Raw genomic sequence first — 12,853 nt, forward strand, 5'->3', positions numbered from 1 at the left:
ACAACGCGAGTTTAAACTGTGAGCATCCACTTACATGTGGATTTTTTCCCCAATAAATATTGTAGTACCAATATTTTCATTTTACAGTTCTTCACTTTAACTAAGTGTGGAGGAAAGTTTGTGTTCGATTAGAGATCACAATATATGGACTCAAAAGAAGTAGGGTTTGAGTCCTTCTTCTATTCAAATTGTTTCAGCTTATTGCCCTTGTGGTTTACTAATTCCTTTGTTTTTGAGGCAGAAACAGCAGGAAATGGATTTTTGGACTACCCAGGGGGTCAGCGCCCTTAATCCCCCATGCTGTTCAAGGGTTAACTGTATTTCAGTTTCAGATGCCTGCAATCTAAAAGGTCAAGAATTAACTCCTTGACATCTAATGTAGGTAAGGGGATGATGCCAATGCTATTAAAAGTTACTTATTACCCAAAATGTTCTAGGGATCCCAGGGTGGCACAATCCTGTCCTCTAGCCATGTAGAGTCTAAGTGTGCCCTGTCTCTATCATGGAGACTCGAAAGAAAATACATGAAAGGAACCAATAAATACACCACTGTCTACACAATTAGTTTTTAGTGGGGGAAGATGGGGTTCCCTTTATTACATTTCTTTTTTAAAGTTCTGATAGGTACATTATAAGAAAGGTTATTCGACAATTCTTTTTGCTTAACTCACTTATTTCAGAAAGATTTTCTTGGGGAAAAAAATGGGGAGGGGTTTGGGGAAAATCCTGAAGTCACAAACTCTCAAACACAGGAAAATGAATAAATTAGTCGACACCAAGAGATTAATGTAAATCAGTAAACCAAGCTCCTAAAATAATGAATGCCATCCATGGAAGCCAGCGGCACTTGAGTTAATATTAGGTAATGAAATAATGAGGGCTCAGCGCAATCTCCTTCAGGTGCCTGTGCACATCAAACATGAATGATACCTGTGAAACAAGGTAAAAGAAGGTACAATTTATTTAGATATACTAATATAAGGAAATGGTCATTTAAAACTAAGCAACTATGTACACATACGGATCAAATCCAAAACATGACAAAGTATGGTGTAAGATGCTGAAAAGATAAGTGCATATTTTATATATATAGCAAGATGTGTATATATATATATGTATATGTATATACATACATATATATATATATATATATATATATATATATATATATCAGAGCACAGACACTTGAAATCAATGAAATCAATGAAAATAAAATGGGGGAGGGGAGTGTTCTTAACATATATAAAATCTGGAATGACATATGACATATGGGTATATAATCAAGGAGATTTTCCTAGTGCACAATGCACACAATTTGGTGATAAAAAAAAGCAACTCAAGAAAACACAGTATAATGGCACTGCTTTGGTTATCCACTTATTCATTTTTTGTAGTACGATTACAAGAAGGCACTTGGAGAGACCTCATCAAGTGTTCATTCGACATCTCTTCAGCAGGATTTCAGTCTACGCCTTAAACATGGGTGATAATCCAGTTTCCATCAAGCACTATTAGAGCTTCATTAATCCAGCCTAATTCTAAATCCAAGTCTCATTAGCGTTCTAAAGCCAAGAGGCAAATATGATTTGCTGTCTCCAAAAGTCCCAGCTCCACACCCACTAGGAAGGTGAGCAGTCAAGTCCTCCGTGCATCACTGCATTACACTCTCTGCGTCGAGAATGAACAACACGCATGCAGGCACTGACCTTCGGGTCTGACCCTGCAGCAAGCGCCTGGAAAAATAAAATTCAGCAAAGCCCAAAACAGGCAGGAGCCTTTTGTACCTCTCCTAGATAGGATGGAAGCTGGGACCCTGAACGGACCAGCACACTTTCCAATAACCTTGAAACTATTTATATCCTTAAAGTGACAACTGGAGACTGCCTCAAATCATTTAGGGTGGCAACTTTTCTCACCTGAGCCTTCACTGACATACTCTGGATTTTATCTTCTAATTCTAGACTTTTAGTGACAATTCCCTAAACCTTTATCTCCTCGGGATATCAAGCCATCCTTTTTCTGTTTCAAGTTTTCTTCTTGCTTTCTGATGGACATGCTTTTTATCCTTTGAGGTTCATAAGCAACCTTTAATAGAACGACTCTCATCTCTTTGTCATCACTTGCACACCCGTCCCGTATTCATTCAGTGCCCATTTAACAATAATAACCATAGCAGCCAACCTTACTGAGCATTTACTATGCATAAGCCAGGTACTATCCTAAACTCTCTGTGGATTCATTCATTCATTCCTCACAACTCTATAAGGCACATACTGAGAAAAAAAACCCTGAAACATAGAGAGGTTAATTAACTCATCTAGATTCACACAGCCAGTAATGACAGAGGTTGGAGTTGAACCCAGGCAATACAGCTACAGAGCCTATATTCGTTCCCACTTAACTATTCCAATTCTTTAAACTTTACGATGGGCATGGGCATCAGAACAATATGCCAAGTTCCAAATCACAACCTAGAACAGCAGTTCAGCAGCCGGCTCTGCGTGAAAAGTCTATAACTGCATTATTCTGGACCTGGTGCTTTCATCAATCTATGAAAGGAGAAATGGCAAGGTCAGCAAGGGTACACGCCTGCTTTCTGTCTAGATCTCCAGCCCGGGGAAAGTTAAATGGACGGCAAAGGCAGGCACGGGAACGAAGAATGGCGGTGGGAGGGAAAAACACAAAGCTTTCTGTGAGGGAGAGAATGGGACGGACTTTTCTCCCCAGAGAGGTCATCCATCTTATCCTAAGCAGGGTTCTTGGGAAGAGATATATTCCCTGTTAGAGGCATCCTGGGTGGACTGTAAAACTCCACTTCCTGAGAAGCATCCTGCTATTTACTCTTATCTCGGGGAAAGGAGACTTTGAAAGCTATCCACTATATCTTTCATCAAAGAACTATAAGATTAAACAGGCTCCCTCCATTCTTGTCATTACTCTGCCATGGCACCTGAGATCCAATTTGCTCCCTCAGTCCCTGTAATAACAGAAAAGCCTTTTCATGTGCATATTTTATATCATGGGCTTAGATGCCTATAGAAATGGCTGTGACTATCTTTCACCATGGAGGGCTAGGGATTTGGAAAAGGATGCTAGCAGAGGATGAGCAAACCAAACAGAACAGGTTGGATGAGACACGTATCCAGAAATCTGGGCCTGGAACTGGCAACATAGCTATCGAGGCTACATCAATCCTCACACACACACACACACCCCTATATACCTATTCCTGACAATATGGTAGACAGCTTATAGTGCTTGTTAGAATTCCAACTTGGGAACATATCCCTTAAACCCCTCTAGGCTGGTTACTGCCCTTGTCCAGTTTTATTTGTGTCGAGTCAGGCCAATATCCACATTTAGATGTGTGTTAACATGAGTATACGTTTGCTGTTAATACTTAGGAATTATGAATTATTAACACATCAATGACTTTGGACAACTTTTTAGATTCTTTCAAATGCTTCAGTGGAATCCATACTACCTCTGCCTTCCACATGGGGAAACTGAACCTCTGAGAAGAGAATTAACTTTCCTAAAAATCACAGGCATCTGTCGACTTTCCCTATCTGATTATTTGGGATTCACTTCTCTTCGACTTAAAGCATGGCTGGGCCTCCCTGGTGGCGCAGTGGTTGAGAGTCCGCCTGCCGATGCAGGGGATACGGGTTCGTGCCCCGGTCTGGGAGGATCCCATATGCCGCGGAGCGGCTGGGCCCGTGAGCCATGGCCGCTGGGCCTGCGCATCCGGAGCCTGTGCTCCGCAACGGGGGAGGCCACAACAGTGAGAGGCCCGCATACCACAAAAAAAAAAAAAAAAAAAGCATGGTTGACTCCAGGGTGTTTATTTATCATGCGAACTTGATTTTTAACATGACCTTTAATCCAGTAATTCTACCGGAAGGACAGGACTGTCAGTGTTCTCACATGTTTGGCCCCTCTGTCTCCAGGGTCCTTGTAAGACAGGGACCCAGGTGAAGTAGGAAGTGGGGTGAGGGCTGACCATTCCCACTCTGTAGGCCTCCAGGTCGGATCTCTTATGACAAAGGAAAGGGTGTTCCTACATATGCAAAGAAGAGATTCTGGAATATTTTCTAAATTTAGAAACAAGAAATACATATTGATACATATCGACTCTCTTTTAATGCCTAGGACTTCCATGCCCTGACAAATCAGAGAAGAGCTGATATCTCAGCCAATTCCCTCTAAGCCACATAGTTCCAAATGAAAACTAAAGAAGTCAAAACTTCAAAGGGAATCACTGACCCTGCTTTCTGATTCGTGCTGTCTTTCAGGAGGTTAGTCTGACCAAGAATTTCATAGTTTTTGTTTGAAGCCTCTATTGTGTAGTTCTAACCCACCCAAAACACTTTCCAATCATTGGTGGGTGAAATCTCTAACTACTAAACCTAAGCAGGTTTATTAGAACACCAGAGCTGGGCTCAGGAGACTATTAACTGCATTGGATATTAACTTATCTTTTTCCTTTACCTCATCATAATTTTACAGTTGAAATAGCTTGATAGGTGTCTCTAAAACAAAGTGTGTAATTTAATTCAAATTTTTATTTTAAGTTGTAAAGCTTTAGATACGCGGAATGCCTAGAAAGCACTGTGTTATGATTTCTCTTCCCAGATTCTTCCCACCACACTATCCCCAAATCATATTTTACCTCTAAGGAGTTATTCAACCTTTGGTCTTTTAGCTGAGGCAGTCAATGAGGCAGGCAAGTCAGAAAAATCAGGATGACTAATAATCCCATGTGATGGTAATTAACATTGAGTGGCCTCTGCTAATGTGCTAGGAAAGAGTAAGAACCTGCTTGCTGGGCCTCTGTCCTTAATGAGGCAAAGGGGTGGTTTAGACAGGGGAGAAGTGATTTGTTGGAAGCAAAAGGAATTTTCCGAGCACAGCCTGGGTGAGGTGAGAAATTAGGTTATTGGCAAGTCCTTAGCCCTGCTTCATCAAGATTGAGCTCGGGAGGTTCCAAAGATGAGGACCCACGCAGTCAGCTAGAGTTAAGTGACAAGCCCAAGGTCACACAGCGAGTTAGTGAGGGTATGAAAATCACAACTCATCGTGTTTCTAGTCCATTGCCTGGTGCAATGAAGTAGATAACAGTAAAAGCTACTCTGTATAATAAAGCCCCAGAGCCATTCTTTTTTGACCTCAAGGAGTTGAGCAAATTATAAAAGGCTCAGAATCTAAAAGAATCAATTTGAAACTTAAGATTGAATTGAAACACGTAGCCCACAGTTATAGTACTGGTCACCAGAGTGAAATGTTCTCTGTGATCATGCCTTCAGGCTAGCATTAATTAAAAAGAAAAGAAGGAAGTGGTGTGGGCCTAGAAATACATTACATGCACCTACGAGGCTAGCTATTATTGCTCATCCAGGTCATTCAATATTCACTCTAAAAATATTATTTGATCACTTACTACACACCATGTGCTGCATCAGACAGTGGAGAGATAATAATGAATAAGACAAACAGATATACAACCCTTGTATTCACAGAGATATAGTCTCAGTAGTCATCAAATAAGCAACTATCTGCCCAATACAATCAGGTTCAATCCTGTGGGACAAACCTCTTCCCCCACTTACTCATGGGCAACTTTTCCCACCCAAGTCCATAAAAAGAGAAACCAAAAGTACAGTTGCTCCAAACTTCCACTGCCAACTACTTGACATTTCGTGTGTGATCCCTAAAGAACAGTTGATGCATATTTTATCCCTGTGGGGAATTTACGCCTATTTTTACTAAATGCCCCAAACACCTTTCTTTAATTTATATGACAAATCACCCCCTTCTTCTCTTTTCTAGTCCCTCCTTGAACAGCACTTTTCTCAAATTCCTTTTCTTGACTTCCGTTAAGACCCTGGAAGGTGGCTGGTAAGTGACACAGGGAATCTGCATACTCAAAAGCCACTTCACCTGGTTATCACCTTTATTGTGTCCAGGGTAATTCCCTGTTCTCTTGGTTCAGTGTGTATGCTTTCTTATTTGGACATTATCTTAACATTTGTAGATAATTTTTCCAGTCCTGAGGGGTTATAAACAATTTGGAGATTTTCACAATCCTGGTGTTTTGTAAAGCAAATTGTTCCAATGACATATATTCCTCTGTCACAGTTAATTAATTTTTTTCTGGTCCTTATTTCTAATATCTGGGTGGGTTACCATGGATATAAAGAAAGCTGAAGATAGACAGACCCCCAAATGTACCATGCTCCTGAAATTCAATTTTGCATCTAGGAAAACCCATTTCCTAAAAATCCTTCATTCCTTTGTGGTTTCAACTTAAGAAAGCTCTATGAGTAACTGTAAAGGGATATAACTGAACAACGTCAGCAGTTACCAGGGCACTGCCTCACAGAGAAAAATATAAGTAATATGCCATGAACCCAAGGACAGAAACTCGTTCTATGGCAAGGAGCCCCAGATTCCAGGACTCTAATCTGAGGCAAGAGAGGGCAATTAAGACAGCTTACTCCTCATCCTGCAGGGTCTCCTCCTCCTCTTGGATCTGGAACTGGTTCTTCACGGGAGCTAGGTTCTCGGTCTTGGCGTTGTAGTTCCGAAAGCAGACATTGAGCTTCTCATCAAATTCATTCACCAGGTCCTCCATGGACTTGAAGCTGATTATTTCAGAAGAAAAATTCTCAAGCTCAGAGAGGGAGGGGTCCTCTAGATGGTGGGGAGATGAGCCGTAGAAACACTGTGGCTTCTCTTCTGGGTCCTCCGAGCAGCTGGGCCGAAGGTCCTCAAATTCTTCATCCAAACTCACCAGTGGGGCCTCCATTCTTGCACAGCAATAGGACAATGGCAATGTTCAGGATTCGTTTATCTAGAAGAATTAAACACGGTAACGTGAGTTTGGACTGGACTTTTGTGCCAACTCTGCTGAGGAACCCTAATCACTTATTCCATAACTCTCATCCCTCTAAAAACAAAACTTCCACTTTACTGGTCCATCGCTTCCGTACTTCCTCACTATTATACCCTTAAGGAGTTCAAATATCATTGTTAGTGTGAATAATGCTAACCCAATTAGCATACATTTTGGAGGCACACCTGCTTCCAATTCCCTGCTCCAAAAAACAAAGCCTAATGGTTAAGCATGCAGTTTCCGGACCAGACTGCCTAGGTTTGCATCCTGCTCTGCCCCTTACCAGCTGTGACCTTAGCAGTAACTTAACTTCTCTGTGCTCCCTTTTATTCTTCTCAGGACAAAAATAATAACAGGACCTATCTCAAAGGACTGTCCTAAGGGTTAAGGGAGTAAACACTGGTAAATGCTTAGAACAGTGCCTGGAAGATAATAAACGTCTAGGTTGTTCAGTTTATGTTCTCTATTATTATTATTATTACTATTACGATAGGTCCACAACCCTAACCATGTGCTCTCAAAACTGGAAGTTTGGGCTTCCCTGGTGGCACAGTGGTTAGGAATCCATCTGCCAATGCAGGGGACGTGGGTTCGAGCCCTGGTCCGGGAGGATCCTAGGTGCCGCGGAGCAGCTGGGCCCGTGTGCCACAACTGCTGAGCCTGTGCTCTAGAGCCCGCGAGCCACAACTACTGAGCCCACGCACCACAACTACTGAGCCCACGCGCCACAACGACTGAGGCCCCCACGCCTAGAGACCGTGCTCTGCAACACGAAGCCACAGCAATGAGAAGCCCGTGCACCACGATGAGGAGCGGCCCCCGCTCACCGCAACTAGAGAGAGCCCATGCGCAGCAACGAAAAACCAACATAGCCAGAGATTAAATAAATAAAATAAAATAATTTTTTTAAAAAACCAAAAAACCTGGAAGTTTTTCGTAACTTATTTGGTGGTAAAACCTGCCCTGACCTAAACACGTTTGGCAACTAAACCTGATCTACATGAATATACAGCTGTTCATGGTTTTAATTTATCCCATTTAGTGTGTTTTGCTGCAGAAATTTTAATTTTTTTAAATTATAGAGATTGCTGCCCCAGGCCCCGGGGGATGATATGCAGAATATGCACTCTATTATTGCCTTCCAAAATCTGAGATAATCTAAATTCTGAAACATGCCTGGCCCCAAGGGTTTTGGATAGGGCTTCATGGACCTGGATATTATTACTCTCATCAATAAATGATAGACTAATTGAACACTAATACAGACTTTCAAACAAGCACCTGAGTTTTTCCCAGACACACAGCATATGTCTGAAACTAGAAGAATGGATTAAATGACCTAGTACCCTGTAAGAGATAAGACCCAGAGACTCATGTGCTCCAAAGCCCAGACTCCACAACCACCTTGGGCACTACACCCTGTAAGGCTGTACACACTCCTCCCTTCATTTCCCAACAGCTCCAGGTCCTCGACATACACTGCCTTTCGCTGTGATTTAACCATCTGTGTGTACATCCAAGCCCTTCCCCAATTTTAATTTAAATTCCTGGAGGGCAGAGAGGTCCTCTGGATACCCTCCATGGTTTCTAGCACACACTGCCTGCGGCGAGGCAATCAATCAATGTGTGCTCACTGACAAATGATCTTCTGTCGCCCCCACACAGTTTTCATTTTCCATTGCAGGCAGCACAAGCATTATTGTCTATCATACCCTTCTCTACCTACTCAGCTTCCTTCCCTGGAACACGGCAAGGCAACCAAACTTTTCCCTCCTATCTGCGTGATGACTGATCCAGATAGATGCTTAAATTGGAATCACTACCTCAAGAGGACCAAACAGACGGTAAAAACCACGGCTTCTGCCCCAGGACTGCCATTCTCCACCTCTACCTACAAAACTAAATAAGCGAGGCAGAGGGTATGCCAGGTGAAGACCCGGACAGTTCTTACTGGGATTTTACTGGGATTAAGTCAGTTACCACCACATCTCATCAAAACATATGCTGAGTATTTACAGTTTGCAAAGGCAACATAACAGGACCTTGGAATACAAAAAGATATAAAAGCAGTATTATGACAGCTTGGAAAGAACACAGGCTCAAGAGCCAACAGACCTGCCAAAGCCTGGCTGAGTGACAAGCGTTGTGGGTCCTGATTTCCTCGTTTGTTAAAATGAAGGTGTTGGTATAGAGTTAATGCCTCTGAAAGTTAATTTTAATAACATATTAACTTAATACTTTTAATTGATATATTTTAATAGTATAGTTTATTTAATCTAATATATACAAAATATTGCCATTGCAAAATGTAATCCATATTTTTAAATATTAATGAGACATTTTATATTCTTTTTTCATACTAAGTCTTTGAAATGTGTATTTTACATTCACAGTATGTCTCCATGTGGATCAGCCACATTTCAAGTGTCCAATATCCACGTATGGCTAGTGACTACCATTTTGGACAATCCAGCTATTAAGCAATATACACACAACTAATTGCCAGCTAGAGGTTCTTCACCTATGGTCGACAGACCCCTACGGGCTCTTTGAATATAACCATATTTTATTTTATGCACTTAAAAGCATATTCAGAGAAAGATCCCAAAGGTTTCTCTACATTGCTAAAGTGGCCCATAGCACAAAAAGATTAGGAACCCCCGAGTGCCAAAAAAGTGAGTTTAGAAAAGATCACTGAGTGCAATCGAGAGTAAGGAAGGTTTTACAGACAAGGAATTTGTATTGAGAGAGGAAGGGCTCTCATGGTTAATGCCGGGCCCCAAGTTCCAATCCTGTTCCTATTACTTCCTAGCTATGAGACATTGGACAAATTATAAGCCTCTCTGACTCAGCTTCCTCATCCATAAAATGGGGTTTAAATAGCACTTATATTGGAGGTTATTTGGTGGAGTAAATGAGATAATCTTTGAAGTGCTAAGCACAATGTGTGGAATACATGAAGTATCCGGTAAATGTCAACAATATTAGGAAAACGAGGCTAACTTAGTTACGTGGAAATGTGGGGTGAGAGTGCTTCGAGGAAGAGAAAAACTATCCTTGCCATGATATTCCATGTGTGATGCTTCAAAATGCTTATCAAATGAGAGAACTACTGCTGAATGAATGTTACCATCTTTTTTTACTAAGGCACCCCTGCTATTTTCAATTCATGTGGTCAAAGCCATTCAGATCACTGGTTCCATTTCAGAGAGACATGAAAGCTAACCAGCTGGTATCCCAGATAGTACACTTCCTTTAAATCTGTACTCTTCCTGGAGGGGACAAGGGAGCTGGTGTGAGAAGGTGATATCAAGGAGGGTGCTGATTTGAAACAGCACATTCTATACCATTAACCAGTAACAAGAGGGCGAGTCGAGTGGAACCTAGGGCTATGATTGAGTTTTGAGCGTTGGCGACAAAGAAGATTATCCTGAAAGCACCTATCCTCAGCCCAGGCTCTAGAGAAAATAGATTCACCTAGAAGATTATAAAAGAAGAAATGGATATCACAGCTCTAAAGTTCAGAAATGTGATCATTTGAACAATCTGCAATATAGCCTGATTTCTTTTCATCAACTACTCACTACCCAGGAGCCAAGAAGCTCCGCATGAACGACCAGGTGGGGAGGAAGCTAAAACTGAGAGCCTGCATTGAAAATCAAAGTCACTTGACACCCAAACTGAGCCCAGAATTTGTAGAAAGAGCCCAGGCTGTGGCAGAGGAGGTGAGAGCCAGGCATCTGACTGGCCCCACCAAGGCCTCAAGGAGGGGTCTCTGGGTTAGAGCTGGCAGTCCTTCTTCAATGGTTCCCCTTCTCTCCTTCTTTTGCTCTTCTCTCTTGGTGGGGTAACTTTGCCCCCCAAATGAGATGTCCTACTCTTGCATCCTGGCAAGCTTGCCCCTGGCTTCAGTCACAGCTCATTTCAGAAGCTTCCTTCCCTTAAAAGCTAGGGATAATTCAATTAAGAGCTTATCCTCTTTCTCTATACTTCCAAAATCAATTTAAAAAAAATACATGAAGAATGGCAGAGAGAAGGAACCATAGGAGGGTGGTCTTGTCTTTTTCTCTTTATCATAGAACAAGAGTGCAGGACTATAGTTTGCTTATGTCCTATAATCTATTCCATTTATTTTGGTTCCCAATAGATGGTGTAATTTGGAAAAGAAAAGACGGCTCAGAACTTAACAGAGACCCAGTAGGAAACACACGGTTAGCCTCTCGTGAAGCACAATGATGCATAGTAGCTGCAGCTCGGGGCTGCAGCACCGTCTCCCAGTGCCTGCTTTGCTGAGCGGAGCAGCAGAGATTTCACCATGCCTCCCCCTGCTGGGCCTCTGCACCTCCACACAGGCCCCATTCCATCTCTCCTTCTTCCCACTACTTGCCCTACAGCCCAGTTGATTCTATGCCCACCCCACCCCCCATAGCATCCCTAAAGCTGCCCTCCACTGGCCCACCTTCGGTTTCCCACTGCTCCTCAGCAAAGCCCAGTCAGTGTACATGTTCGTGCCAAGCGGCACATTTTGACGGAAAGAGAGTATTTCACTGCATAGAAGTCAGCAACCCCTTTGTGGTTCCGCTTCCCCCTTCCCCCTCCTCCTGCTGCTCCGTTCACCCTCATTTCACATCCCCCTCCCCCAGTCTGCTGGGGTAAAGAAAGGCTCCTCCAAGCAGCACAATGCCTGGAGCTCCAAGAAAGCCGGGGGCATCCCGCGCAGGCCGCACGCATACTCCAACGGCCACGGCCCTTTCAGCCAAACAAGACCGGGACATGGGAGCGGAGCGGGTCGGGAGGTGTCGCGGCGAGTAGGGAAGGGATAGGGAAGAGAGAAGAAGAGAGGGCTGTGATGTACCCCCTGGGGGCTCCGTCAGATGCGCTCCCAGCCCCAGAGGCCCTGGGCCCACAGGAGGGCAGCGTGCCCCACCACCATCACACCCGTCCTTTCTCCGACCTGTTCGCGGTAAAACAATCGCTCCGCCAGCGTCTGCGGCAGCTGCCAGCGGTTCTGACACTGCAGGAATGCACGGTCCCTGGGGAGAGGCTCGGCGCCCCAGGGAGGGGCACGGGCGGGGTGCGGGGTCAGGTTCTTAGAGGCATAGATGATTCTGGGGCGTTGAAGGGAGCCGGACCAGATAACGGTCCTGGGAGGAGGTACCGACCCACTGCTCCAGCACCATCGGGCTGCGTTCCCTGCCTCCCCCAGTCCCCAAACCGCGCCGCCTCTACACACACACACACACACACACACACACACACACACACGCCTGGCTGGGGGGCCGAGGCTCCGATGATGCTTGAAGTGCCCATCATCCGGTATCTCCCGGCGCCGGGCGCTGTGCCCCACTGCTCTCCCGTGAAGGGCTGGGCAGGAGGGCGACGGCCTCCGGGATCTTCCTTTCCGATTCCGGGATGGGACCGTCCTGGGTGCGGAGCTTCGGCGCCCCCAGACCTGCCGGCCGGAGCATCCCAAGTCGCGGGGCCTCCTTCCCCACCCCCGTCCACCCCCACTCACGGCAGTGGGTCGGTCTGGATTAAGGTCGCCCCCCGCGACTGCACCTGTGCGGGTCCCGGAGGAGGGAGGCGGATCGCGGGGCTCAGCTGGACACCCCCATCCACTGGCCGCGGGGAGCGGCCGGAGCGCAGCTCAGCGACAGCGGCACAGCCGCGAGCTAGCGAGCGCTCCCCTCGCAGCTCCGCCGGCGCCCGGCTCCGCTCCCTCCTCCCCCCACCCCGCCCCCTCCGCCCCCTCCCCCCGTTCCCCCGCGCTCGTGTCCGGGCTCCAGGGGCCGCGCCCGCGCCGGGCACCCGCCCAACGGGCACGCGCAGGACCCGGACGTCATCTTCTCGTTAACATTCCTAGCCCTACTTGGTGCATGTGGCCTGCCTTTATTAATATTTATGAATTACTATTTCTCCCCCCTTTAGCACTGGCCTTTCTGCTTCCCTCATGAATAT

At 44.9% G+C, this 12,853-nt stretch overlaps 1 protein-coding gene across 3 annotated transcripts in view; it reads right to left on the reverse strand.

Annotated features, from left to right (window-relative positions):
- The window catches only part of FEZ1 (fasciculation and elongation protein zeta 1), a 41,857-nt gene extending 29,249 nt beyond the window's left edge, over positions 1 to 12,608 (reverse strand). For 2 of the 3 annotated variants that reach the window (XM_060104195.1, XM_060104193.1), the window contains exons 1-2: positions 12,411 to 12,608; positions 6,498 to 6,853 (exon numbers count right to left, since the gene is read on the reverse strand). In XM_060104195.1, coding sequence (XP_059960178.1) covers positions 6,498 to 6,808 — 311 coding nt within the window. In that variant the 5' untranslated portion in view covers positions 6,809 to 6,853; positions 12,411 to 12,608. The remainder of the gene's footprint in view (positions 1 to 6,497; positions 6,854 to 12,410) is intronic. The other variant, XM_060104194.1, reaches the window with a different exon arrangement.
- Between the last annotated feature and the right edge of the window lie 245 nt (positions 12,609 to 12,853).

This window comes from Mesoplodon densirostris, chromosome 7 (assembly GCF_025265405.1).
Source record: "Mesoplodon densirostris isolate mMesDen1 chromosome 7, mMesDen1 primary haplotype, whole genome shotgun sequence".
NCBI lineage: Eukaryota > Metazoa > Chordata > Mammalia > Artiodactyla > Ziphiidae > Mesoplodon > Mesoplodon densirostris.